Raw genomic sequence first — 27,609 nt, 5'->3', positions numbered from 1 at the left:
GCTGGGGGGGGGTCAGGGGTGCTGAGGGCTCGGGCAGGTGCTGGGGGTCTCTTAAGGTTACTGGGGGGTGTTTGAAGATGCTGGGGGTGTCACAGAATGCTGGGGGGGTGTCTTAGGGTGCTGGTGGGGGTCTGATGGTGCTGGAGGCTCAGGCAGATTCTGGGAGGGGTCTTAGGGTTAGCAGGGGGATACTGAGGGTGCTGGGGGGTCAGGCAGGTGCTGGGGGGGGGTCTCAAGGTGTTCATGGGGTCAGGTGGGTGCTGGCAGGTTCTTAGCATTCCTGGGGAGGTCTGGGGGGCCTGTGGGGTGGGGGGGAGCTGTCAGGCTGCTGCTGGGGGCTCAGGTGGGTGCTGGGTGTCTGGTGGGTGTTGGGGGGTCTTAGGGCCACTGGAGGAGAGCTCTGGATGCTGGGGTGGGTGGGTGGGGTGTCTGGGTGCCTGGGGGTCTCAGGGTGCTGGGGAGGGTTCTGGGTGATGGGGCTGGGGGTCTCAAGGTGCCGAGGAGGGGGGGTCTGGGTTCCCGGGAGCCTCAGGGTGCTGGGGGGTGCGGGGGTCTGGGTGTGGGGGGTGTCTGGGTGCCCGGAGGTCTCAGGGTGCCGAGGGGGGAGTGTCTTGGTGCCGGGGGGGTTCTGGGTGCCTGGGGTCTCGGGGAGCCGGGGGAGGTCCTGGGTGATGGGGGGTGTCTCGGGGTGCCCGGGGTCCTGCGGTGCCCAGGGGTCTGGGTGCGGGGATATCTGGGTGGGGGGATATCTGGGTGGGGGGAGGTCTGGGTGCCCGCGGCCCCGGGGTGGGGGGGATCTGGGTGCGGGGGCTCCGGGGTGCCTGCGGCCCCGGGGTGCTCAGGGTGCGGGGGTTCCGGGGTGCCCAGCGTCCGGGTGCGGGGGTGCCGGGGTGGGGGCTCCGGGTGCGGGGGCTCCGGGCGCGGGGGTTCCGGGGTGCCCAGGGTCCGGGGGCTCCGTGTGCCCAGGGTCCGGGGGTTCCGGGGTGCCCAGGGTCCGGGTGCGGGGGTTCCGGGGTGCCCAGGGTCCGGGTGCGGGGGCTCCGGGCGCGGGGGCTCCGGGGTGCCCAGGGTCCGGGGGTTCCGGGTGCCCAGGGTCCGGGCGCGGGGGTTCCGGGGTGCCCAGGGTCCGGGTGCGGGGGTTCCGGGGTGCCCGCAGCCCCGGGTGCCGCCCCCGGCGGCCGGGCGGAGGCGGAAGCGAGGCGGAAGCGAGGCGGAAGCGGGACGCAGCGGCGCAGCCCCGCCCCCGGCCGCCTCCGTCGGGGCGGGAGGAGCCCGGAGCCGGGCGGCGGAGCGGGGCAGCCGCCGGGCGGGGACGGGGTGAGGCCGGAGGCGGCGGGGACGGGACGGGGCCGGGGCGGGGGTCGGGGATCGGGGGTGCCGGGAGCGCCGGGGCGGGCTGGGCCCGGGGCTGGGCCCGGGGGGGCTCCGCGGGCCTGCGGGGGCTGCCCGGGCCTCAGCGACGCCCTCGCCAGGCGCCCAGCTGCGGGGGTGGGGGCTGGTTTGTGCTTCAATTTTTTCGGGTTTTTTTTATTATTATTATTATTATATAGTTTTTTAAATCCTGGCTGGAGCTCCTCGGCCTCAGAGATAACTAAGGGCGATGCCGTGGGCCTGTGGCGGGGTCGGAGGGGCTTCCCCCCGGGCTGGGACCAGGCCCCCCTCAGCAGGGCCAGGGGGCAGCAGGAGCGGTGCTAAGGCAGATGGGGATATTTTTATTTAGGCTGTTTCGGGTTCGCCAGCGGGGCGAGCGAGCTTGCCCTTTTAAAGACTCCTCCGACAGCCATCCGCTCTGAATATTTAGCTTTCTGAAGCCTGGGTAACACGCGCCGGGCCTTGGGGGGACTGGGCCCTCGGGTGGAGATCCTCGGGGCCGGGGTCCTCGGGGCTGAGAGCCTTCAGGCAAGAGACCCTTCGGGCCGAGATCTTTGGGGCCGAGATCTTTGGGGCCGAGATCCTTGGGGCCAGAATCCTCGGGGCCAGAATCCTCGGGGCCAGAATCCTCGGGGCCAGAATCCTCGGGGCCAGAATCCTCGGGGCCAGAATCCTCGGGGCCAGAATCCTCGGGGCCAGAATCCTCGGGGCCAGAATCCTCGGGGCCAGAATCCTCGGGGCCAGAATCCTCGGGGCCAGAATCCTCGGGGCCAGAATCCTCGGGGCCAGAATCTTTGGGGCCGAGATCCTCGGGGCCAGAATCCTCGGGGCCGAGATCCTCGGGGCCAGAATCCTCGGGGCCGAGATCTTTGGGGCCAGAATCCTCGGGGCCGAGATCCTCGGGGCCAGAATCTTTGGGGCCGAGATCCTCGGGGCCAGAATCTTTGGGGCCGAGATCCTCGGGGCCAGAATCTTTGGGGCCGAGATCCTCGGGGCCAGAATCTTTGGGGCCGAGATCCTCGGGGCCAGAATCTTTGGGGCCGAGATCTTTGGGGCCGAGATCTTTGGGGCCGAGATCTTTGGGGCCGAGATCTTTGGGGCCGAGATCTTTGGGGCCAGAATCTTTGGGGCCAAGATCCTCGGGGCCAGAATCTTTGGGGCCGAGATCCTCGGGGCCAGAATCTTTGGGGCCAAGATCCTCGGGGCCAGAATCTTTGGGGCCAAGATCCTCGGGGCCAGAATCTTTGGGGCCAGAATCCTCGGGGCCGAGATCCTCGGGGCCAGATTCCTTCGGCTGAGATCCTTTTGGGCCAGAATCCTTCAGGCCCAGAGCCGCCGCGATTCCTCTTGGCAGCCAGAGCTGCTTGTTCCTCCGAGGGTGGTGGAGTTAATAAAAAAAAAAAGTGGCGATAACATATGGGTTCCCCAGCACAAAAGGCCTGTCTCTGAGGGGCTGCTGTTCGCGGGGGATAAGACTCACTCAGTATGTGTCTGCGGCGGGGAAGCGGGTACAGCAGCCTGTTGTTATTATTTTCTCGGTTGTATTGTGATGGGAAGGGATAGAATGGGGTGGTGTTGGTTTTTTAAGGCTTCATCTGTTCTCAAAATAATGTGGGAGCCCACTGCCTTACTGCCTGGCTGAGGATGTGGGTTGCTCTCGAGTTTGCCGAGCTGCGTTGGGTTTTCAGCGTTGTCTGCAAAGGTGTTTGCTCAGAGTTGAATACGAATGTAGAGGCGGGGAGAACTGGGATGTATCCCAGCGTTTTATTGTAGTAGGATGCTCCTGCTGTTCGGAAAGGGGGAAATCGTCGTGTTTGATGGCGTTTCCGTAGGGATAATTGTTTTAAGTGGTTCCAGGCGGATCCTGCAAGCAGGGGAAGCTTGCTGAATCTGCTGGAATTCGGTATGGGAGAGCTTCACAAGCGAAAGCTTTGGCGCACGGGAGCCAGAGGAAGCTAGATAACCTTTCAGACCGGTCAGCGTGCCAGTTGCAGCGTCAAGGCAACTAGAGTAATCATAAAAACTGAGGGGGGGGAGGGAAGGTATTTAATATTGTGCAGATGTGCTGGCTTTTGCTTGTTCTAGGAATCAGGGTATTGCATGGATGAAAGAGTTAGTAAAGCAATATATTGTTTTTATAGAGTCAAGTGCATGCCAGGTGCTTTGCAGACGAGAAGAAACGGTCTCTGCCTTGGAGACTTTACAATCCATAATGAGATATTATTGATCAAACCTGCTCTGAGACAGCTTTGCTAGCCCATGGGGCTGCTCAGGTGGTAAGATCTGGGACAAATATTTGCATGGAATGCAAGGAATGTCAGTAGAGCAGGGCCAGGAGCTAATTAACCTGGCAATGTAGTGCAGCGTGTTCTTATTGCATGCTTGGGGTTAGGTTTGGTTTTAATTTGGCATTTTACTCCTCTGGTGTTTCTAAGGCTATGGCTAGAAATTTGACACTAATGTTAATATAACATCTGACATTAATTGCTTGAGTTGGATGCTTAGGCAGCTGCTGACCAAACAAATAGGGGTTATTTTTCAGCCAGATGATTTTCCTGATCTGGTTCACCATGTGACCACACAAACAAATGTGCAAGAGCAGAACAGGGAGCTGATCTTGGGGGAGAGGAGCAATTGCTGAAGCTGGTAGTCCTGTTGAAAAGTGTCTGGGTTTCGGGTGGGTTTTTTTCTGAAACTACACCCTAGCGTTGCAGGAAGAAAAGATATTAAAAATGCTATTGCTTGAGTCCTGACTTGTAGGAGCCCATGGTTTAGGTGGGGAGCCATCGGCCAGTTCTTTAAAGGTAAATCAGATTCCAAGTTTGGTTGAGAAACAATGGTGAAACAAGAGAATCTTATTTCTTGATATATACGTACATACGTTTATGTCTGATTTGTCCTGTGGGAGCGATTCTTGCAGTGGATCAACAGACTTCACAGAGCAAGGTGGGGAATCGGGTGAAGCAACACACTGGATTGAGGAGCTGGTTCCTGGTGTCAGGTAGTATTTAGAGGAAAAGGGGGACAGGGGCCTGATTTCCATTTACAGCTGTGAGCTGGGTGCCTCGATCACGCTTCTCGTGTTTTTACGTGATGGTCCTCAGTCTCTGCATTCAGGGCAATGCACTGCTAAACTCCATCTCCCTAGAAAGTTTCAGTTGTCCCAGTTTGATCCAGGTTAGACTTTTCCCAGCTCAGAAACGAGGGTTGTAAAGCAAGACCTCATAGATGCTCCCTTTCCCGCAGCAGTGTTTTTCCAAGGCAAAACATCTCTCTTAACAAGGGGATTCTCATATTGGCAGCTAGTAGCTTGTCCAGCAATTCCTTTGCATCTTTTCTTCAGCCCATCTGCTGCTCATGGTATCACGAGGCTCTGCCTTTGTGGCAGACAGGCGGAGTGGTGGACGAACCCATCTCTTTTTTTGGCATCTTAATGTCGATCGCTCATAGGTGTGTTCTTACAAGCTTCCCTGTTGAAATTTCATGGTGGGAAATGATTTGCTGTCAAATGCCATTTTGTCTCTGCGTCTCGTTCACAGTGCAGTTCTTGCTGCGGTTTTTATGTGGCATTTCTGCATGTGAATGACCTGCAGGCAGACTTTTGGAGGAACCTCGGAGCTTTCGTTGCCCACGGAGCACGCTGCTATCGTGTTACTGTTACTCAATAATCAGTTGGCCTGGACATAGGTTGCGAAAATTTAAACAAATTGTAAACTGTTGAACTTTGCCCCATGCGTACTGCTTATTTGTCTGTCCTGTTCCTATTGCTGACAGGGGATTTAATGAAAACAAATCTACGTTAAAATAAGCGACTAAAATTCTAGCGCAGGAGAGCTTAGCTTGGCTGCTGTGTGTAATGATCTGCTTTGTATTGCTGGCTCTTGTACTTGGTGAGTAATTGCTTTATGGGACGGATTCGTTTGGAATAGATGAATAAATAGAGTTTCATTGATTTCTGGGAAGCTTTGTTCATTTACATAAGCTGCGAATCTTGGTCGGTTCTTCTCTTGTCAGGAAATTTCACGGCTTTTTTCAGTCCCCAGGAGATATTGAACCCACAGAGACTGTTGGGATTGCAGCTAAATTGTTGCCTTTGGCTGCCAACAGGTTTGCTCCAGAGAAGCCTTCCTCCTTGCCTAGACATTGTGATGTTCCTGTGATCTCTCTGCACGTGCTGGTGTTGAGCTGTACGGCTGGAGTGTGTTTTCTGTTAACGTACTGAATCTCTCCGCAGGGATTTTTCATCGGAGGCCATGGAGCTTTCAGCCAATGAGCTCAGCATTTATGACAAGCTATCAGAGACAATTAATCTAGTGAGGCAGACTGGCCACCAGTGTGGGATGTCAGAAAAAGCCATTGAGAAATTCATCAAGCAACTTCTAGAAAGAAACGAACCCCAGAGGGGACCTCCACGATACCCTATCTTAGTGGTTCTCTACAAGGTAAGATGTCTTTTGTGCGTGCACAGGCCCTTGGTGGGTTGGAGTTCTCCTTTTGCACCTGAGCCTTTTATTTCCCATTGCATTTTCTTGAAGAATTTTTCTGAGTTCTTTATTTAAAAAGCTGTGAAGTGGCTGTGAAGCGTAGCTTCCTTCCTTCGTCCCATAAGCTGGTTTGAAAACAGAAGACAGCTGACCAGGATTTGAAATTGCTCATGTGTGCTGAAAATGTTGCACGTCAATACACCTTCCTCTCCTTAAATTATTAAAGAACGAGACTTGGATTGATTCTTCAGGCAAAGATTCTCTGTATCAGCACCCTCAGTGGAAACGCAAGGAGAGGAGGAGATTCTTAAAGTTCAGGGTTGGATAATGAAGTTTCTGTTTCTACCCCTGTCACAAGTTTCTGCCTGTCTTTGTTCTCCTTCTAGTCTATAAAATAAACCTGTTGCCGTGATGCTTGGTGCTAGAAAAATGTTTTGAGACCTTTAACTAAAAGGTGCTGTAAAAAGTTTTGCAAAGTGGGTGAAAGGGATGCTATTGTTGTGTAGGTTCGAGATGCTTGCTGCAAGGTTGAAAACCTTTCCCCTGGCATAATACTTAGTCATATTTTAGTGTTGTCTTTACAAAATCAACACAATGGTTTCTATTTAGGAAAAGAATCAAGCCTTCTTCCTTGCATCCTATAAAAAGCTGTAAAACAAGGCAGAACAGGAAACTGGAAAGGGGAACTTTAGGCTTCTGTTCTTGTTTTTGCTGTTGATTCACTTTGACTTTGGCCAGGGGCAGAAATGCATCATGTCATCTTTTTTAAGGCTTATTTGGGATTCTGGTATGGAGGAGGGAGCTGGTGCCAACTCTGCCAAAGTGTTTCGAGGCTCAACGGATGTTTGCAAAAAGCCTTGAAAACCTTGTGCAAGAGGTATGGCAGAAGTGCAAGCTTTTATTTGATTAGGTGGGAGGAATTGGAACTATCTGGAGATAATCCTCATTGCTCTGGTGCTGGATTATTTGCAGTGCTAAAATATACGAAGAGTTGTGTGGCTTGGGTTTGAAGGCTGCTTAATTTTGTCCTTGGACAGCCCTAACAATAAAACTGTGTGACAACTCGGAGTACGTAAATAGCATTGCAGTTGAGTGAGAAGCCACAGCAAAAATTCGGAGTGTTCATCTTGCAGCGCCCAGCCACAACCCTTTGATACCAGCCAGGAGGTGTGTCCTGGTCTGAAGATGCATCACCTCACTGCGGTATAATTAATTAAGTGCCTGTTTTCTCTCGCAGGGCCTGCTCACACTGGGATTGGTCTTGCTGACTGTTTACTTCGTGATCCAGCCCTACAGCCCGCTGCCGCCTGAAGCTCCGCTCTCCAGAGCCCATGCCTGGGGCTCCCTCATCGGTCACATCCGGCTGCTCTCCCTGCCTATTGCCAAGAAGTACATGCTCGAGAGTAAGGAAATTATTTCTCTGCTGTAACATAAGCCTAGCAAGAAATACCAAGTTAAATACCAGCCATGCAAATCATTTGAGTGTCTCCCTGAGCACCGAATAACAAGTGTGTTACTGGCATGGCACCATGGTTTTCTCTTTTCCTACCACCGTACTTAAAAATAGCATCCTGAATTCTAGCTAGGGTTCTTTCCTTCCATTCGTTGGGGCTGAAGCATATTTTATCTCTTAACTTCATAATTTTGTTCTTGCACATTCTCTTTTCCTTGCTTTTAACACCTCGGGTTTTTTCTTCCACAAGAGTTCCCCTTCCTCTCAAAATTTCTGCAGCTCTGAGAATCATACCGCGATAGCTGTGCTGGGTAAATGTCACCTTTTTTTATTTTTTTCTGAGTAAGCAGGCAAAAACAGTTTTATCAACCAAATCTTGGTGTCTGTGAGCAAAGTGTAGAAACCTCAACATGTGACCCGGGTTTATGGAAAAATAGTTTTTGCCAGGTGGCGCGTTGGGAAGGGACCGTGGGCTTGAGAGCTATGGTATTCGTAGCCATTAACGTAACATTAAGGGTAATAGGTGTGTGTGGACGCCAGATAAGTGGCTCCCTAATGACGTGGTCCCATCAAGGGAGAGGAATGTAACAGATTTTCCTAGACTGGCATAATAGAAATGGAAAAGTTTGAGTATTTCTCATTCTCAGTTAATCATTTCCACTGACTTAGGCTGGCAAATGGGTGGAAGCATGGACTCCGCCTCTCTGATAAAATACAAAGACTGTCAGTAATGATAAAGCTGTGAATTATTTTGAGCAGGGATGTGGCACAGTGTTGATCAACTGTCGGCTCACTGTAAAAACAAACTCCTGTATCCATGCCCTTGACGGGTTTATATTTAGCTTCAGCAGTTCATTGTGTTGGAGTTGTCTGTTCTGGCTCTGACCTTCCTGCCATCGCTCAAAAAGGCGCTCTGAAATGCCAGCGCCGTCCTGCATTTTCTCTGTGTGTCTCCCTCTCTTCCGCTGACACGTGGGATTTGGGTTGACTTGGGTTCGTATGGGTGGGACGGGGTATCCCCATTGTTCCTTTCCTTCCTTGTACACTGGGATCTCTCGCAGGGAGGAAAAAACAGAGGCGAGGAGATGGCTCTGATAGCTGCTTGACATGAGTAGCCTGCTTATCTACTGCGTTTCAGCATTGACAGGAGCGAACGCCCCTCTGCTTCTGTATGGAGAAGGAAGCCAATAGGAACTTGAATGCTTGTATTTGTTCAGTGAGTTTTTGTTCGGAAAGTTTACAGGTTCTTCCTTCAGATGCTCCAGGGCCGCCTTGGACGGGGAGAGCCCGGGGAGGTTCCCTTGGGACAGCAAAAAGTTTATAGGACAAGGGCTGCCTGAAGTCACGGGTGTCTTGCTGGGAAGATAAAGAAGAGCAGGAGCAAGTCTGGGCTACTGATGGGAAAAGCAGCTGAATGGGGAGGAGACTGGGGAACATCCAAAGGAGCAGGGGGAAGGGGAAGGATGGATGGAAAGGAAGGATGCGAGGTTGTTGTTTAAATGCATATCAAATCCCTCGTGCCTCCACGAGTCCCGGAAATGTTCTGAAGTGATGAGCAATTGGGTGGGCAGCAAGCCAGCTGTGGGGAAAGGAGGGGAGGCACAAAGGGGACAGGGCAGCGTCCGCTTTGTTTTTCCAACCAGTATTAAGTTGTGGTGGAAACCACAGCATGTCCCAGTTAACAGATTCGCTACGGATGGCTGGGGGAACTTTGATCCTGCCTCAGCAAAAGGAACTGGACTAGACCCTGGTTGTTTGAATGGGAGAGTGCGACACCCAGCCTGAACCTTGGCTGGATTCCTGTGGGAATCCCTCATGTCCTGGCTTCCTGGCAGGCAGCTGTGGCCACCGGACTGTCCCAGCGGCACCGGTGTCAACTTCATGGCTTGCTGCTGAGTGGGCTGTGGTAAAGCCATCCAGCACAGACCCAGGAGAGGGAGTTCCATGGCGTGAGGCTGAGTGGGCTCCCAGGCTCGCTCTCAGCGCTGCCTTGTGCGTGATGTAACGTTTTGCCCTTGATTTTGGCCTTGGGGCCTGCTGAAGGAAGGGGTAAAGCTGCCTCTCGCCATCGTGTTTGTTGATGTGAGCATAAGGCTGGGAGGTCTTGCAGGCAGGTCTGGCGTTCTGTGAATCGTGCTTCCATAGGAGAAGGTTTCGTGCAAGGAGACTGAGCAGCAGAGAAAACCGCTAACGAAGGGACTCGATGTGCAGACTCCTCTTCCTTTCTCTATGTAGGTCCTGGTAGATGAAAATTGCGAGGGGGCTGAGGACGAAAGTTGGAGCTTTCTATGCTTGGGCACCAGTTCAAATCCAGCTTGGGCTGTTCCTGTTGAAAGCCACCTGTTAGCAGTTTGGAGGCTGCCTTGGCCCACCGGCAGTGCTGGCAGACTTCCCCTGGCCACGCCGCCCGAGGTGGTGCAGACAAAGCCTGGCCATAGCGAGCGTGGGCGCACGGGTGGTCCGTGCCGTTTCCTCCAAGCCTGGAGCGCCTGGGCGGGCAGGGGCAGCCTGCCTGCGTGGGGCTGCGGTCTGGGGCTCTGCTGTCCCCCCTGAGCCTGCTCGGGGAGCAGTGGGCTCGGGGCAGCTTTCCTGTCTCCGGGATTGCAGGTTGGAGCCTGCTCCCCTGGTAGGTGTGGGCTGAGCAGCCAGGTTTGTGTTGCAGAACAAGGGGAGCTCAGATGCCTGGTTTCCCCCGAGAGCCAGAGCCCCACGTTAGAGCGGCGGTGAGGCTTTGGGAGGAGCAGGGGTGGAGGATACTGCTGCTCTCTCCCCCTGACTCGGGGTGACCTGCCTGCACTCTCACCTTCATCGTCGTCCCTTCCATCCCAAGAGCCGGGCTGTGGATGACAAGGGCTGCCTGTCTGCTGGTGGCTGTGGGTGGACCTTTGAGCAGCCGAGGTGAGGAGCAGCGTCCGCAAAGCACTCTCTTGCGTTAGATTTGTAGGATTAAATCCAAAGTAAATTTCCTTTTTGCCTGTCTCTGCTCTGTTGCTTGCTGGCTTTCTCCCCCAGATCAATTCCCATATTAAAACGAATGTTCCCACCCTTTGTTTCTTCAAAGATGACTCTTAGACCCTTGGGTTTGGCGTCTGTGCCTCTTTTTCAGCTGTTTTCCCAGGGCTAGGAACCCAGGTCCCTTCAGCTGGGGAAAAGTTCTGGGGAAATGTGGTTTGCATTTGCTCTTCCTGAGCTTGTGTTTACACAGAGCTTGTGTAAGCCCCAGTGCTGGGTCATGCTGCCTGCTCGGGGCGGGGGGAAACGCCTCTCACCGCCGCAGCACGCAGCTGATAGCCGGCAGGGTCAGCGCTTCCCGCAGCCCCCAGGGAGGCGGTGGGTTTGCAGACCTCTGGGCTCTACCTGTTGTAAGGAACACGGTGGATTTGGCGTGGGCACATCGGTTAACTCAAGGCTTTGTAGTGCTGTTCCAAGGAGAAAGTAGGGCCTGTGTAACTGGGGTTGCTTCTCCTCTCTGACATAAGCTGGGACAGACAGCTTGTTCCCTCTGTGTGGCAGTTCTCTGGTGCAAAGTGCAGGTACAAATGCTTCCCTCTCCCTGCGAGTATTAGGAAGCAATCATGAGCTTTCCAAGCCTTTAGTAATCAGAGCCAAAGGAAAAGGGATTTTCTCTTTTAAAACGACGATGATGGTCACTCGACCGAGTGGTTCTTCCTTTCCCAACTGTGTGACATCCTCGTAGCTTTCTTAATATCTAAATATGAATTTGAACGTCAGCTGGTTGATAACCATTCCCTGCCAGCTGCACAGAGCAACGACACGATGAGCAGAGCGTTAAGTTGCTCTGACATTAACTTGTGTTTCTGCCCGTAGTAAATTCGGTCCTTGCAGCTCGAAAACCTGCGGGTGGGTCAGTGGCAAACAGGCTCTCGTCCAACAGTGCATCGTACTGATAGCAGGGGTTTGTAGTGACCTCGGGGAAAATCCAACTTGGCTTCTAATAATGAGACCCAGCCCTGAACGCGTACTCCTACACGGTTCAAAATCAGCCGGATCAGTAGCTACTCAGCACACCTAACTTCAGACACAAGCACACGTGTGTCTCGGTGTTGGAAAAAGGATCCTGCGCAAGTTACCCCCCAGCTTGCAGAAGGCTCCTCGTGTTAGAGGCTCCTCATGTTAGAGGCTCCTCGTGTTAGAGGCTCCTCGTGTTAGAGGCTCCTCGTGTTAGAGGCTCCTCGTGTTAGAGGCTCCTCGTGTTAGAGGCTCCTCGTGTTAGAGGCTCCTCATGTTAGAGGCTCCTCGTGTTAGAGGCTCCTCGTGTTAGAGGCTCCTCGTGTTAGAGGCTCCTCGTGTTAGAGGCTCCTCGTGTTAGAGGCTCCTCGTGTTAGAGGCTCCTCGTGTTAGAGGCTCCTCATGTTAGAGGCTCCTCGTGTTAGAGGCTCCTCGTGTTAGAGGCTCCTCATGTTAGAGGCTCCTCGTGTTAGAGGCTCCTCGTGTTAGAGGCTCCTCGTGTTAGAGGCTCACTCCTTTTTGCCTAGACCAGTAGGGCTAAAATCATGTTTGTGGATTTTATACACAATCTGTTTTAGAGAAAGGAACGCAACTGGAGGAGCTGTGTTTAAGCAACACCTTGTAAATGGCCTGTCACTGTCACAGCCTGCTGGGTGGGAGAGCTGTTTGTGGGGACTGGTCAGAGCAGGCTGGGTTACTGGGAGAAGACAGCAGCCTCTGCCTCTTGGCTGGCCGCCTTCAGTTTAGCTGGAGGCTTGCCTTGGCACCTGGCCAGGTCCTGTCTTCTCTCTGATCTTAACCCTTTGCAGGCAGCCTGCGATGGGCCAGCCACGCTTCTCTCCACTTCGCACTCTCCTCCCCTCTTACGGTAGCCCTAAGTGTGTTTATCCTCGGCGCAGCTCCGCGCGGGCAGGGAGCATCCAGCACGCCTGCCTTACACGAGGGTGGACTTTCTGTTTCTGGAGCACCCAGGTATTCAGCCAGCCTTTCCCCAGCTTGGCAGCCCAGGCTGTGTCTGACCTGCTGGGTTCGGTGACGCGTGAGCCGAAGGACCCGCTCGGAGTGGAAGGGTTGCACAAGGCTGCTTGGGAGCTAAAGCAGGATCTGATTTCGAACTTCTTGCTGCCTTCAGCATGGCCTTCTCTTGCTCACAAAGGAGCTTTTTTCTTTTTTTTTCCCCCCTAAGTAAAGTCAGTTTGGTTTGCTCTTGCATTCATGCATATTCTCATGCACCCGCTCCGGGGCCTGGAGCATTTTGAGGCGTTTTGAGCATGGTGTGCGTTGCAGCACCGTGCAGGACTCCTTCCCATCGCCGTACAGCTGCTGCTTTATCTGATCTTTTTTGTGTGTGTGTAAACAACCCTTTTTATAATATAACCTGAGAGTGACCAACAGGCATGTGTGTTGGCTCGTTCAAAGCAGGGGGAAAAGAAAAAAGGCTGACTTTGCAGGGCAGGCTGGTGCCAAGCTGTTTTCATTTACTTTGGCGTCCATTCAGCCTGTGGACTGTTTATTTGGATTTGCTGATAGTAAACTAACTACAAATCATTGTGGTAATCCGGAACATGAAAAACTCTTCCTTTTGCTTCTGTGTCTTGATGGCTCCAGAATTTCTTGTTTCCTCATTTGCAGAGTGTGTGTGCTGTACGTGGCCTGTTGCAGAGGTGTTTAGCAGCCTAGCAGAGCTCTGTTTGCACTAGTGACACACAGGCTTCAAACCTTTGACAGACTGAAGCCACCATCAGGCAAGTGGCGGCAGCTGGGAGGGGTTTGTTTCCAAAACCTGCTGTTCCTCCAAGCCAGATTGCTCACGCAGACACTGCCAGATCAGCACAAGCTGTCTTCTAGGGCATGTAACCAGAGGTGCAGGCTGGAGGGGATTTTGGAGGCTTTCCTGACAGCTTGGTCCCTGCCTTCAGTTTTCTAGATTGGTAGGTGCAGATTTCTCCTGGAAATAATGTTCTTGCTCCCCAGTGGACTTGGGCTAGGCTGAGCAGACTTGATTTCACAATGTTTCATTGGATCAAAATAATTTTTGTGCTTTGCTAGAGATTGACTAATCATCCTTTGGTTGTTTGACCAGCCGTTACCCATTAGTGAGATGAATGAGTATTTCTTGGAGCTGTTGACTTTTTACCCAGAACAAAAATAGGGGTTTCTTGATGGGTTTATTTGTAGCTGTTATTTTGTTGCTAGCTGTTCCTAAAAATGCTAGGAACCAAACTGGGAGGCACTTTCTTCTCCTGGCATAAATATATTCAGTATACTCAGAGCTACAAAAAAGTTCAGTGTGAGGAAGTGATGAGGACCTTGTGCTGAACAGGGACTCTCTTTGTAGTATATATTTAAAACCCCGCTGTGATGCATTCCTTAATCAGGACTTCCACACTATAATTAATAAGCTCTCCTTATGATTCCTGTCTGACTTGCTCAAGAACCCATCAGTTTAGCCTGACTTTGACATGACATTATAAATGATCAAATTAATTTTTAACCTAGTGAAGAATTTCAGCAAGGTGGAGCTTGGGAAGCGTTGTTTTTGCAGCAAAGTGCACTGAGTAGCTTCTCCGAACTGTGCCACACGGTAACTACAGAGCTCTTAATTTCTGCGTCTGTAAAGTGAGACCGATGAGATTTACCCATGTTGTAGATTGTGATCACGAATGGATGTCTAAATTGCTTTTGAGTTTTTAGAACGCTGTTTTATCTTTCTGTAAAGTCTGGGAAAGGGGGCATGGTGATACTCATGTAGTAATGGCATAGCACAACAAGTAGCAAGCTGTCTGCTTGAGGAGTACAGTATCTGTAAGTCTGCAGTGGTCCCGACTCGGCAGGTGGCTAGTCATCTCTCAGGAGCAAGAACAACCTGGCCTGCATATTCTTTGGCTGTCAAAGCAGTAGCAGTAGGTTATGAGCTGCAACTTCACTTTAAGGTTAAGGGCTAGACCTTGCAAATCCCTGTCCTTAAAATAATGGAAAACAGCACTGGAAAATCCAGCATCTGGAAACTAGGTGTTTCCAACAGGAGGGAGAGCTGCAGCCCTTCTGTGATGATAGCAATTGGACACCAGAGCACTGAGGATCTCGTGGGCCCTTCGTCATAGAATCATATCACAGAATGATAGAATGGTTTGGGTTGGAAGAGACCTTAAAGATCATCTAGTTCCATCCCCCTGCTGTGTGCAGGGACACCTGCCACTGGACCAGGCTGCTCCAAGCCCTGTCCAGGGGCATCCACAGCTCTTCTGGGAAACCTGTGCCCGTGCCTTGCCGCCCTCACAGTAAAGAATTTCTTCCTAATATCTAATCTAAATCTACCCTCTTTTAACTTAAAGCCATTTCCTCTTGTCCTGCCACTACATGCCCTTGCAAAAAGTCCCTCTCCGGCTTTCTTGTCGGCCCTGTTAGGTACTGGCAGGCTGCTGTAAGGTCTCCCTGGAGCCTTCTCTTCAAGAGGCTGAACAACCCCAGCTCTCTCAGCCTGACTCAGGCTGTGCTCCATCCCTCTGGTCATCTTTGTGGCATCCTCTGAACTTCCTCCAACAGGTCTGTGCCCTTCTTATGTTGGGGATCCCAGTGCTGGACACAGTGCACTAGGTGGGGTTTCGTGAGATCAGAGTGGAGGAGAATCACCTCCCGCGACTTGCTGGTCACGCTTCTTTTGATGCAGCCCAGGCTACTGGGAATCTTACAGGTGGGACTGAATGACTCTTAAACAGCTCTGCCCTGTGTCAGCCATAAGAACCAGCTTGTGGTTGGGCTTCTGCTATGAAAATGAATGGAGGAGGCAAGTATCCCACTGTCAGATGCATGTCCATAAAGGGTCCCTTTGGCCAAGGGGAAGGTACGGTCACAGGCAGCAGAGGGTAGGCTGAGGCCTTAATCCCTCCCTTTGAAGGGTCTCTTCAGATCCGTCTTGACAAATCCCCTGACTTTTACGAACGTGCGGCTGTAGGGAGATAACGTAAAAGTGGAAATTGGCATCTTCTCATCGTCGGATCTAGCATGTAGGAACGGGGCTGTAGCTGTCAGTGCAGCGCCATAAATGAGTTACTGGGTTGGGCCTGGGTGAGCCCACCCCCATCCTGAGCTTACCTTTGAATTGGCCAGTGTAGGGTCGGTCATGCTTTTGGAGAGCCTGCAGATCTACCCTGATGACAAGTATTTTTGTAGTTCTCGATGGGGCACGTTGGACCCTGTGAGGAACAGTCCAAAAGTGTTGTGGGTGTTGATGGAACAAACAGCCAGTCTTGTACAATGGACCTACCAGAAAGGACAGAAAGATGTCTTGTGAATATCCAGCGCGTAGACTGGTCTTCCGTGGGAGCCCCAGGTTCATCCTGGTCTTGCTGAAGTTGCTTCAAATCTCCTAGCGCCGATCCCTAGTGAGGTATGCGGTGGGACTGGGGAATAGCATCATCCTCGGAAAGAGGAATCAGGGATCTGGAACCAACCCTTGTGGACTGTGGAGCTGTTTAGTGCATTAGGCAGCCCTCTGGGGAGCTTTCTTCTAGTTATTGGGGGTGACTGGAGCAGCAGCCTGGAAGGACAGAAGACCTGGTGGTGGTGAAATCCTGGGGGATTCTCCCTTCCCCTGGACCAGACTTTCCTGTGCGGACCTAGCTGTCGCTTGCCTGCTGTCCTGTGTGCTGGGGAGCAAACCAGCTCGGTGGGGAGCCAGCAAGCTGCCTCAGCACCTGCAGCTCTACGTGCAGGAGGTTTTCTGTTTTCAGCACTTTGTTAGGTTTGGGAGCAGCCCTTGGCTCCGTGTGTCTTGCAGGAGCAAAATCTCACCCTGCTACAGGGCTTCCCTTTGAACCTGCTGCGGTGGCAGACTGCTATTTCGCCCTCCATATGGTCCCTAAAGAGACCAGGGCTGTTGCTGAGATCCTGCTCTCAGATCTATGTGGGCAAGTTTCCATAAGTTTTATTGCTTCACTGCAACGGGCAGAAGCAGGGCCAGGTCTTCTCCATAACCTCTCAGCTTCCAATCTGATCATCCACACCCAGCATCTCTGGGGTTGTGTGCACACACCCCTCTCTGGTTCTGGGGACAGCCAAAAACTTGGGAGATCCTCTGTGAAAATGGCCAAGAAGGGGCGGGGTGCTCATTTTAAATTGATTGTAAGTTGAAAATTATTTTTCTGCATAGTGGAAAGTACAGTCATAAACTCCTTCTAGCATTAATCATAGACGGATTTTAAGGAAAGTTGTTATCTCTTGGTCTGTGCTGTGTTAGCAGCTGGAAGTCCCCAGGCCTGGCTCTGCTAGGAGCTCTACTGACACAGAGGAGAAGACAGCTCTTGTTCTGGAGAGCTAATAAAGCGTAAAAGCAAATAACCAGGTGGGTCTGACCAGTGGGGAACTGAGATTCGGCTTCGCAAACTGCAAGCTGCCCCTCAGAAAAGGGGTGCAGAAGCACAAGCGTGGAGAGGAGGTTAGTTGGGACTGGCCCGTGCTTCTGTCGCGTAATGGATAGTTGTACGTGTCCGTACCGCAGCTGCTTCCCTGCGCCCAAACTCCACAGGGATCGTTGCACACGCCCAGCACTTTAATGGTTGACTGTGAGTGGATGGAACCATCGTGTGATGGTTGCACTGGGATGAAGAGTGCATCTTTTCTTTTCAATCTCCAAGCAGACTCTGTGCACGCAGACAGCGCGCTCGACTCCAACCGAAATAATCCCCCAGGGTGTCTGGGCAGGGTGATAATGTAAAAGGAATGCAGGGAGGGTAATCGAAAGAGAGAATAAGCATCCTTGGTAAAACTCCTGCTCTGGTCCCCAGTGTGCGGTTGCATGCCCTCTCCTCTGTGCGCAGCCTCTTCTCCCTCCCTCCCTGGGAAGGGCAGGCACTTTTCGCTGCCCGTACTTGTCATGCCAGTCACACACATGCTGGTGCACAGACTAACACCCTCAACAATAAATCTAAAAGATTAATTACCAAAAAAAAAAAAAAAAAAAAAAAAAAAAAAAAAAATCCCACAACCCCACTTGCGGCATTTGAAATGCGTCTCAACTGTGCTCCGCTTGGGTTTATTCATGGGGAAAAGAAATAACCTCCTGAATTGAGCAATTGAGAATGCAAATATCCCAGCCTGGCTCAAAAAGGAATCAAGCTCTGTACTGTCAAGCTGATTAGCATCCCGTTACGTGGGGTACTGCCTTGAGCCCAGAGAGAAACATTTTGGGACAACTGTGCTTAACGCTCTGGGATGAGGTTTCTAAATTTTGCCCAGAGAGAAATTATAGTGTTGCTGCTCCCTGTATGATGGCAGACCATAAGATATGTTTTCTTGGTCTCTTCATGGCAACTGCCCTTCCTCTGGTGAGATCTTTCAGCCTTTTGTTTCCTGTCACTGACCAGCTGTTTTTTGTGAGTTGAGGGTTTTTTTGTTGTTGTAAAATTGAAGCTTTCTACAGGCAATGGAACAAAGATTTTCTTTTTTCTCTTGTGAGCAGGGAGGGAAAGTACGTTGGAGCAGTTTCTCATGAGAGTGGGACTTCTGCTTGCAATAAGGATTTTACACTTTGTTTTGCCTTTTTACCCCTTTCCCTGAAAGCAGTGTAGACGCGTCTTCCAGAAAGGCTCGGAATTATATCCTGATCCTTTTCAGTCCCTATCCCAGCAGTAGGGTGGGAAATGCAGCATTTGGGAGTTGATTGGAAATATTCAGAAAGAAAAAAAGCAAAACGAATTCCAAATCTGCTCTTTATTATTACGTTCCAATGAACCTAAATCCTCTGTAACATTCCTCGATGTCTGTTGCAGATGTCGGAGGGAAAATTAAGGCAACAGCTCTCCTGTTAAGTGCTGTTCATGAGTTATTACCCACGCACAGGAGCATGAGCATGGCTGGAAACCGCAGCGGCAGTAACAGGCAGGCTGCACGTGGACTTTTTCTCCCCCTGCAAAGCTGCTGTGCATCCTCATTTCCCAACTTTATTTTTCAGACAGGCTTCGCTGTCTCTTCTTTCTTCCCTTTCCCATCCACTCCATTTCCCAAGTGGGTGGCCTGCAGGGAGACGAGCTGTTTTGACATGTGCTGGCACTGGACAGGACGGGTAGGCCTGTTGTGATGGCAGATCTCTGGGTGTTTCATGTGAGATGTGTCCTGAGCCTTGGGTTTTTCCTAACCTGCCCTGACAGATCAAGTGCTTGGGTGGATTTGCTGCCACTACTCGAGTTAAACATCTCCCTGTCGGATTCAGGCTGCAGAACCAGGGCTATCGCTGCCACAAAATGACAGCCACGTCCTTTAGGTGTGGCAGCTGCTCCTGCAGATCCTTTCGGATAGAAATACGTGGGACATTCAGCATTATTGGCCCTTGTCCTGTTCATTCAGTGCTGCAGCATGTCACTTCTGTCCGTGTTTACTGACTTTTTTGTGCTGGGAGGGCTGTTAAGCTGGAGGAAGGAGGCAGGATATAGGCAGCAAGTCATGGTTTCACATAAAAATTGCATTTTTGAGGGTGTAAGTATCTGCAGTGTTCATTGTAGGCCGGTTCAGCTGATTAGGGTGTAACAACAATTTCTGGCATTTAAAATGGATATCGCTGTGGTCCAGGGGTTCCTCGTGCTGGGACTTTTGTCCCCATTTCGTCTTCAAGTCACTGCATGGGGTGAATGAAAACAGCAGCAGCACATTTTGGGGAAATTCTGCATTCCCCAGCATCTACCGCATGTCACAGACTGGGCAAACTTTGCCTGGGACAGAGTATTTCTTAATTAACGCATAGGTGAAGGGGAGGGTGGTGGTTTCAGGTATATCTTAGCAGGGTTCATGGCCCCAGTGCTAGCCGTGTTAAGAGTTGCTCTTTTCAACTTGGATTTCTTTTTTGTCGTCTCGGTGTCTCCTCGATAACATGTTTGGATTGCTGTTTTACTTGCGGACTTGTTTCAGTTTAATTGCACTATATATGGTGGTTGACATCCTGCCACCGATAATGAAAGGGTGGCTTAGCCTGTACGCCTGAAACGTACAGAGAAGTGGAATTTCCATAAAGCTCTCCCATTTCTCACAACCCTGAGCCACATCTCCAAAACCTTCAGCCTGTGCTGGAAACATTCAGCGATGAGTTCCCTGCCCGGTGAAGCTTGCTCTTTTTGAGTAACTTGCAGCCATTGGAAGCTGTAAGAAATCTTAATGTTTCATGTCAGGGATAATGAGTTTATCATCGAGTCTGTCTCCTTTCCATTTCATTTTTGATCTAATTAAACATGTTTCTCTTGTTTCTTCCCAAGAATGCCAGGACTGGTGGGCAGCAGGTTGCAGACAGAACGCTTCTACGCTTCCTGCAAACTGCACAGTCTGTTCTGCTGTGAAAAGCCTTCAGATAGTGACAGACTTTGGAGAACTATCAGAAAAGCTCCAGAGGTCTCAGCCTTTTCTAATCAAGGTAACGCATAGATTTGTAAGGCTGGATAATTAGTCCAAACTCTTGAAGAGCACCAGCCAAAGACTCCTGCCCAGTATTTTCAACCACAAACTCAAACTGCTGGTTGAGCAATCTAAACAATCTAAGTAACATTCTAATATATAATATAATAATAAACAATCTAAGAAGACGTTTAGAGCCACTTTGAAGATGTCGGGGGGTGAGGAGCTCACTGCATCCGTAGCAGGTTTTTCCTCCAACTAATTACCATCGTGGTTGGAAACTTAGCAATCTAGATGGCTGTCACTCTCGGATGTTCTTTGGTGGGATGGAAATGGGAGCAGGGAGGAACCCTGGGTGTACAGCTTTTATCTTTGTTTTGTGTCGTTTAAGACAGGGCAGCGTCTCTCCTATGAAGAACTGAAGCATTTTCAGTCCCAGGATCCAGAACTGTCAGAGGTTATAATAGAAGAAAATTCAGCTGAATTGTGGAGCTGCCCGTTTTTCTTTCCCTGGTGAGTCAAAGATAAAACACATGATGGATGTATACATCCTTTCTGCACGGTGCCCAGGCTCTTTGCAGCACTTTAGCTGGAGAGAGGGGGAAGAGGAGTGGGTTACAGGCTTCTGGCTGCTTGCTGGCACTGGTTGGATCCAAGGAGAAGACTTCTGCACTAAAAATGGAGTGTTGTGGCTGGGACTCGTGTGTTGCTCCCCTTAGAAGACAAAAATATCCCAGTGACTGAGTGCTTGGTCCTGTTCTTCAGGCCATAGGTTAATCATCTGGGCTGTGGTCTGGTCACCTGAGGCAACTGGTTTACATTTCTAATCAACTGTGTCTGCTCAGTGGAAATCCTCCGCCATTAGGGTCAACCGAGAAGAGATACCATGACTTCTACAAAACACTGAGGAGTAACTAGCTAGGGGATCCTGCAATTTGTGCTTGGTTCTCACACAGAAAAAAACGGCCAACGCTAATCCTGATCCCCTGTTGACTAAAAGCTTTTTGCTGAGGCGTTTTAGTGTGGCAACAAGACGTGAACAATTCAGAGGTCTGTAAGGTTGCAGGGCAATCCAGCGTGGTAGCAAAGTCTTTTCACGGGGAGAAGGGTGAGAAGTAACATGGGCAGGTGCCTCCTGGTGTGGAGCGGGCTCCCTGGCACATCCCCACGAGCAGAGGAGCAGTGTCCGAGCAGACCTGGAGAAGGGCCTGGTGGAGCCTGTGCTTTGGCTGACGTTTAGGTGGGATCTTCTGGCTGCGCTTCTCGACTGCAGCAGTGGTAGATGATCAGGGTACAGCAGTATTAATCACGTCAAGCCACTAGACAGAGATGTAAAAATAACAAGCCCCACCCTGGCTTTTCCAGTTACATTCCCTGGCCGGGAGAATAGACTTGATTGCCCCCGCCTTGCCATGTGGTTTCAGTTACGGTTGCGTGCAATGCCACCTCTCTGCATCTTTTGTAACTAATGGATCCCATCAATAACTGGGATCATTTCAAGGGAAGAGAGCAGGGAAGTTAAGTTTAGGCATCCATCATGATGTGTTTGTTCCCTGTTTACGTGGTCCTGCTGCAGGTACTAAGAGGAAGATGTGAAGGAGCACAGGTTTAGAAGCTGAGAGGCTGAATTTTGCTCCTAGCTCCTGGGGCTAGTCTGTCATGCTGTTTATCAAGCATGAATATTTGTGACGAATTTTGATCTCTGAAAGCAGTCTTTTAAATACAAGCATTATCATTGCGTGATACTTCTTTAACATGGGTCGCTTTGTTTTGTTTAGGAACAAATCTGTGAATAAAACTCGGATTCTGCAGGAACTTTTCCCCGCTTCCTCTTTGCTCTCCTTCCCCAAGACAGTGTCCCTGGAGAGCTGCTTCCTCATCCGCCATCCAGATTTGGGGAATAAGGTGAGAAATTCATCCCAGAGGCATTATCTCCTTATCTCTGAGTCGTCCTCCAGAAGTCCCAAGCCTCTGAGGGATTTGCAAGACATTTCCAGCTGATACAATCCTGGCAAGGAGGGTTTAGGGCTGTGCCAGTTCTGTCCGTTCCTGCGTAACGTGGCATCTCACGGTTGCCGTACCACCCGCAAATTGTGTCTGGTTTTAGCGCGGGTGGTGCACCGTGCCCATCTCCCTCGGCACTTGGAGATGCCTGTGTGGTGTCCCAGCTCCGTTCACGTTTATGTCCTGGGATTCCTCTGTGGCTGGTGGAGGGGGTGGCCTTTTTGTGCACAGCTGGGCAGAATTCATGTAGGAGTTGCGTTTGAGGAGCTGTTGCTGGCAGTATGGCTCGCCCATTCTGAGATACATTTCACTGAAGGTAGTGACACTTCAGGCTTCTAGCCTGATCTCCTCCTCCGTTTTTTGTGGGCTTTGGGGGGGTGGAGGGCCTGCATTGCCTTGGCCAGAAGAGGGGAGGAGGACCCTTGTGTGCAGCCGACCTCAGCTGTGACCTGCTGGTAACTGGGGGAGCAGAACCCCGTGGTTTGTGCTGTCTCACCTTGCTGCAGGGCAGTGACTTCCCCTTGTGTGATCAGACAGACCCAAGAAAAGCTGGCGAGGCTTTTGAAATGTTCTCCTCTTGCCCCAGAGCTACAGTTTGCACAGCCTCTTTGCTGTTGGAAGTGGACAGCTCACCCTGACCGTCGTGCCTCTGGACGAGTGCAGAGGACACTGTGAGATGTTCAAGGTGGAGCTGGAAGCTGGAGATTTGGGTGAGTACCGGTGTTGTAGCGTGCAGGGTCTGGGAGATCTCTTGGAGTCAGGAGACGGCTTGAGGCTTTTCTGACACCTGAGAAGGTGGTGTGTGCCCATCCCGCCTCCAAACCGGTGCGTGCCTGCTTGTCACAGTACGGAGGAGTGATCATTCTGGACTGGGAGTGGAACACAAACAGTGGGATGCCATGGGATGCTCAGCCTGAAAACCGAGCAGTGTGGGCTGCTCTGCTGGGCGTCCCAAACCCAGTGTGTCGTTGAGCGCTGGGTCTTTGCAGAGCGCTGGGTCTTTGCAGAGCGCTGGGTCTTTGCAGAGCACTGGGTCTTTGCAGAGCACTGGGTCTTTGCAGAGCACTGGGTCTTTGCAGAGCACTGGGTCTTTGCAGAGCGCTGGGTCTTTGCAGAGCACTGGGTCTTTGCAGAGCACTGGGTCTTTGCAGAGCACTGGGTCTTTGCAGAGCGCTGGGTCTTTGCAGAGCGCTGCTGCACACCCGCAGCACTTCACGGGAAATGTGAGCAGTCGTTACGCCTGGATTGGATTCCTCTAATACGGCCTCTTCGTTGCATCTTCCAAAGGTTACGCCAGCGCGGATTACTGGACGATGAGCTTCGTGGCCAGAGGGACAGAGCCGGCAGTGGTTTGTGATGGAGCTGCTAGCTAAGGATGGTGGGGTGGGAAAACAGAGCTGTTCCCAGGACAAGAAGACTTTCAGCTTTGAAGCCAAGGCAACATCTTGAAAAAGAGCGAGCTGGGGCAACTGGGGCAGGCAGCTTGGCCACCCTGCATGTTTACAGTGTTTAAAAATGACTGTTTTCCTGACCCTTGAGGTAATTCTTTGCCTTTCCTCAAATGTATTTTGGGAGAAGCTAAAGCTGTTCACGACCTTCCCTGTCCCCTCAGGTAAGCCCTGGGTTTGCAGCGAAGGGTTTTTTTCCAGGAGCAGCAGAGGGATTTCTCAGGATGAGATTCACTTTGTGTCCTTTGTGGATTATGGCACTTCTGAAACATCGCGGGGAGGGGTTGGGAGTGGAGGGGGCGGGTGACATTTCTGTGTACGTTCCTCCTGAGGAGGAAGCTTTGAGCCTGTCTTGTCGGGCCAGCTCTACAAAGGGAATGAATTGGTGATGTGTCCCAACTCCACCCCCTCTCTCCACCGCGTACATAGCTGTGTGCCTCGGTGGTGTACCCCGCAAAGCCGACCTCAGCTCTGTGCTCCAGGGCTGAGGTGAGCCTTGCAGCCTAGGGGCAGAGACCCTCACCCACTGCGTCGTTCTTGTACCAAAAGAATCTGTTCAGGCCTCTTCTTTGTGTCTTGTGATCACTCTTCTGTGGTTCTCTATCAGGAGGTTGTGAGTGAGTCAAATGGTAACTGTGGGTTTGGTTTTTCTCCTCCACCTCCTTTCCTACAAAAATACCGATGCACGTTTTGGTGGTGCTGGTGCTGGGAGTGCAGTAGTTCGGGATGGAGGTGGGGCTGGGTGCAGAGCAGCTTCTGATTCCATCTTCTGATTGTGCACCTAAGACACCAGGGCTCACAACCCTTTCCGTGTGCTCCTTGCTTTGAGAGATGCTGCCTGCCTTCCCGGCCCAGGGTACCTACGGGAGCACCTGAAAGCTTCCTCGTCCCTGGCATGGTTTTTTTTGCATCGACTCCTTCCAGACCTGGAACTGTGTCTTCAGAATGAACGTTGGTTTTTCCTGAGTCCTTTCCAAGCTGCCTTCGCATGCTTCCTGTTGCTTGAGCACTGCTTTATCCAATGCCCTGAGAGAGGCTCGGGTTCAGTGTTTGCGGGCTGCGGATGCTGCGGTCCCTTCCAAGTCTGATCCTTTGGGTCTGATCCTGCTCTTGAAGATCATTTACAGATGTGTCGGGCTGAACTCATAGGCCAGGGCTGGGGTTCAGGACATACTCTCACACTTGTTAATATGGAATTGGGAGGGGTTTTGTTTGAAAGCGAGTTAACTGTGTTCTCAGGAGCAAGAACCTCTTCTGTAAATATTTTAGGTACGCGTAAAATGACAGATTGGAAAAATGTCTATCCAACCTTTGGTTTTGAGCAAGACCAGGAGAATGGGAGCAAACCCTGTACCAATCTTGCTAGCATCTGACAAAACTGCCAAGTGGGATGACCATGTCTGGTGCCTGTACGAGGATAAGGCAGAGGACAGTTCCTGCTCCAAAGAATTTAGTCTGTGAGGCCTTGACGCTGCAAAACGTTTCTATGCATAACCCTTGTTTTTCTCCTGTAAAAAAAAAAAAAATGGGAACAGCCTCAGCACCCGTGTCAGTCTGTGTGCACGGCCCTCGGCAGTGGACCGACACGGGACCGACACGCAGCAGATCTAGTAGAACCAAAGGGGGAGGGTCTGACTCTCTCGGGACAGAAAAAAACTAATTTGTAGCAAAATATTAAAGGGAATTGGACTCGTAAGACTTCCACTAGTAATGTTAATGTTTGGGGTGTGTTTCACATGTGTGACACTACATGCAATCTTGTACATGCCAAGACACACACGCCACCCCTCTCCCTCCTCTTAAAGCCTGGATCTTAGTTAATGGAAATTCGGGAGTTTGGTGATGGCAGAATTAGGGCCTCGTTAGTGACCGTTGCTATTTACGCTTTGGCAGCTTCTCAAGTCAAATTCAAAGGTTGACGAGGTTATTTCACCTCTTACTGGTTTTGTACCTGATCCGTTTCTGTGAAGCGCTGGGTTAGAGATGCGTACGGAGAGAACCCGCGGGACCCGTTCTTGCTGAGATCGCGGGTGCTTTGGCGATGCTGTTACTTCTAAGTGTCCTTGAATGTAACTCGTAAAAGAGCTGCGGAGACAATTCTCAAGTGTCTGTGAAACGCCTGTGTTTTGTGAGTCACGCTTAAGCCGTTGTGGCCGTCTGGCTCCTTGGGGAAGAAGCAGAGAAAATGGATCTATTTATGGTTGCTGTTTAGATTGGGGGGAAAGGGGGTGGTGGGGGGGTTGGGGGGGGCTAGGGCAGGTTTGTGCCTATTTAGCAAAAGTGCTCTCACGTATTGCTTCTCCCCTCAAAGAGTTGCAGCTGGTTGGACAGAAGATGGTGAGTCTGGACTGTTTGCAGATCAGCTTTCCAAGTGCACTTTATGGTTTCTGCATAAGTTTCCAGATCTGTGTCTAGGCGATACATTGCATATGTCCCAACCTTGCTCCCTTTGGAGTTTACATCATTTGTTTTTAAACTTCCAGTATATTTTCTCTTCCTCTTCCAAAAGCTGTAAGGAATTAGCTGCTAAACTAAAACAGGAGGGCAATCCTCCTGCTGATAAAGAGCTGATTTTGGCCCTGAGCGCTGAGTGCGGAGCCCTGGTCTGTAGCACGGCTTCTAGAGCAGCTCCTGTCTTCAGCTGCCAGAGGAGTAGTGCTCGTGCCTTCCGCCTCGCAATGCAGCGAGGAGCCGGGATGGAAAACTGGGACGTGAGGCTGGGGTGGCAAAACTAGGATGGGCAAAAGGACGTATTGACACCTTGGCCAAACAGCTGCGAGTGAGCCTAGCTCACCTTCCTCACCCAGAGCTCCAGCTTCACAGAGCCTCAGCGAAGGCTGCGGGAGGCTGTGACTTCCCCAGGGAGCCTGGCAGCTCCTCGTGGTCTGCCGAGGCTGAAGGGGGAGCGTGGCTACTCCGGCATCGCGGCGGCAGATGCGATCGGGTGAGTCGCAGAGGGTGTGTGTCCCTTCGGGGGCTCCCTTGCCTTCAGCCTCACGTTGGCACCTGTGCGTGTCCCAGCGCACGTGCTGGTTTGGACAATCCCCCCACTCCCCACCCCGGCCAGCTCGGGCAACGCGTGCATCCCAGCTTTTCCAAACCTATTCGTGTGCTTCGGAGCTCTTTGCCTGTGAGCCGGGAGATGGGCTCCTGCTCACCCCGTGTCCCGGAGGCTGCAAAGCTGCTCTGGAATCACGCCGGCGAGGTGCAGCGAGTCGGTCCCACCGGAGAGCCCGGCGGGCAGGGGTATGGAGGGGGCATCTTGCTGCTTGTCAGGGTAGGAAGCTGGGCTGTCGCCCATCGGCAGGGCAGGAGGATCATGGTTTAAAGCTGGTTGCGAAAAGCAGGGGTCATTGACCATTGCTCTTAGTTCCTGAACTCAGGGTAACTGAAAGGAGGAGAAAGGAGCAGTATTATTTACTTCAGTACCAGGAAATCAACATCCCCTAAGGAACCAAGCTGCCAGTTTCTATTGATTTTTTTTTTTATTTTGTTTTGTTTTTTTTTCTCCTGGCTGGCATTGCACACACTCATTCCCCAGAGGCAGCTCTACAAATCCCAACCTCAAACTCCCTTTGCAGCGCCCTGGAGAGCTTTCCTAGGAAATCCAACCCTAGAGTCTGGGGGCCCTAGCTTCTCCTGCAAGTCCTCTTGCTGTAATGGTCTGGCAGAGGAGCTGGTTTTACTGGGCTGGAGCAAAGCACCCCCCTTCTGGGGCTGGCCTCTGCAGCAGCCAGGCTGGCAGCGTGGGAACAGCCCCGGCGAGGGGAGGTGGGGGCAGGAGAGCATCTCGGTAGCCGGGTGAGCTGTGTGAACGCCAGCATCACGGGAGGGTGATCCTCCTGCCTGCAAAACCCCGTGTTCGCATCGGGGACACCGCTGGGGACAAGGACGTTCGCACATCGGCCGGTCCCAGGCTCAGTGGTTCACTTTTAGCCCCGCTGTCCCCAAGGGAACCAAACACTTTCGGGGGTGAGGCTGTTTGTGGGTGCACGTGGGAGCTTTTGCTACCTGCAAACCAAATTTGCTCCTCTTCGTAAATTTTATATGTAGAACTATATATTTCTCCTCTTCAGGAAACTCCTTGTAAAGGATGGGTTTACTGTCCTGCTGAGTTAAACAAGGGAGATGCTGGACTTCCCCTTTGCTTTGGCCATTCAAACAAGTGACAGGTGATTTATTTTTAGCATTCTCTTTTTGTCTACGGGGAGGGGAGCCGTGTTATAAAGGCTCAGGGGCGCTGGGAGGTAAAGCTATATATGCATAAAGACTGTTTCAATGCTGAACACTATAAATTCAGTGGTGGAATCAAAAAAAAAAAAAAAAAAAGAATGTAAATATGCACTTAATGCAGAATTTTATGGATGGTCATAATTTAATATATTGCAAACTTTGTAAATACTTGGGAAAAGCCTGTAAAGTGTGTAAATAAATGAGATTTGTATGTAAGAAGAATAAAAAAAGTTTTTACTTTTTACAATTAAACTCAAGTCTTAATGCA

At 51.3% G+C, this 27,609-nt stretch overlaps 2 protein-coding genes across 3 annotated transcripts; one reads left to right on the top strand and one right to left on the bottom strand.

Moving 5' to 3' along the window:
- Window positions 1–528: 528 nt before the first annotated feature.
- On the bottom strand, window positions 529–4,139 carry LOC121098689 (basic proline-rich protein-like). Its single transcript, XM_040616961.1, has 3 exons — window positions 4,126–4,139; window positions 1,833–2,741; window positions 529–1,480 (listed from the first exon to the last, which is right to left on the bottom strand). Exons 1-3 carry the CDS (start codon window positions 4,137–4,139, stop codon window positions 529–531), a joined length of 1,875 nt encoding a protein of 624 aa, XP_040472895.1.
- Window positions 1,273–27,609, top strand: C17H6orf89 (chromosome 17 C6orf89 homolog). 2 transcript variants are annotated; one of them, XM_040616405.1, is made up of 8 exons: window positions 1,273–1,317; window positions 5,606–5,813; window positions 7,093–7,258; window positions 19,521–19,675; window positions 20,048–20,169; window positions 21,435–21,561; window positions 22,247–22,370; window positions 22,948–27,609. In XM_040616405.1, exons 2-8 carry the CDS (start codon window positions 5,625–5,627, stop codon window positions 23,031–23,033), a joined length of 969 nt encoding a protein of 322 aa, XP_040472339.1. In that variant the 5' UTR covers window positions 1,273–1,317; window positions 5,606–5,624; the 3' UTR covers window positions 23,034–27,609. The 2 variants fall into 2 exon arrangements, with proteins under 2 accessions (XP_040472339.1, XP_040472338.1); XM_040616404.1 differs by lacking the exon at window positions 1,273–1,317 and adding an exon at window positions 2,640–5,261.

The sequence above is a fragment of the Falco naumanni genome, chromosome 17 (genome assembly GCF_017639655.2).
Source record: "Falco naumanni isolate bFalNau1 chromosome 17, bFalNau1.pat, whole genome shotgun sequence".
NCBI classification, from domain to species: Eukaryota; Metazoa; Chordata; class Aves; order Falconiformes; family Falconidae; genus Falco; species Falco naumanni.
This window is presented reverse-complemented; position numbering and strand designations above follow the sequence as displayed.

Bases quoted from the DNA above. Each gene is read 5' to 3' on its own strand.
- LOC121098689 (XM_040616961.1), bottom strand. The intron at 1,481-1,832 runs GCCCGGCGCGTG...CCACCCCCGCAG, and splicing joins GAGGGCCCAGTCCCCCCAAG to CTGGGCGCCTGGCGAGGGCG.
- C17H6orf89 (XM_040616405.1), top strand. From the start codon at position 5,625: ATGGAGCTTTCAGCCAATGAGCTCAGCATTTATGACAAGCTATCAGAG. The intron at 5,814-7,092 runs GTAAGATGTCTT...TTTCTCTCGCAG, and splicing joins TCTTAGTGGTTCTCTACAAG to GGCCTGCTCACACTGGGATT. The intron at 21,562-22,246 runs GTGAGAAATTCA...CTCTTGCCCCAG, and splicing joins ATCCAGATTTGGGGAATAAG to AGCTACAGTTTGCACAGCCT.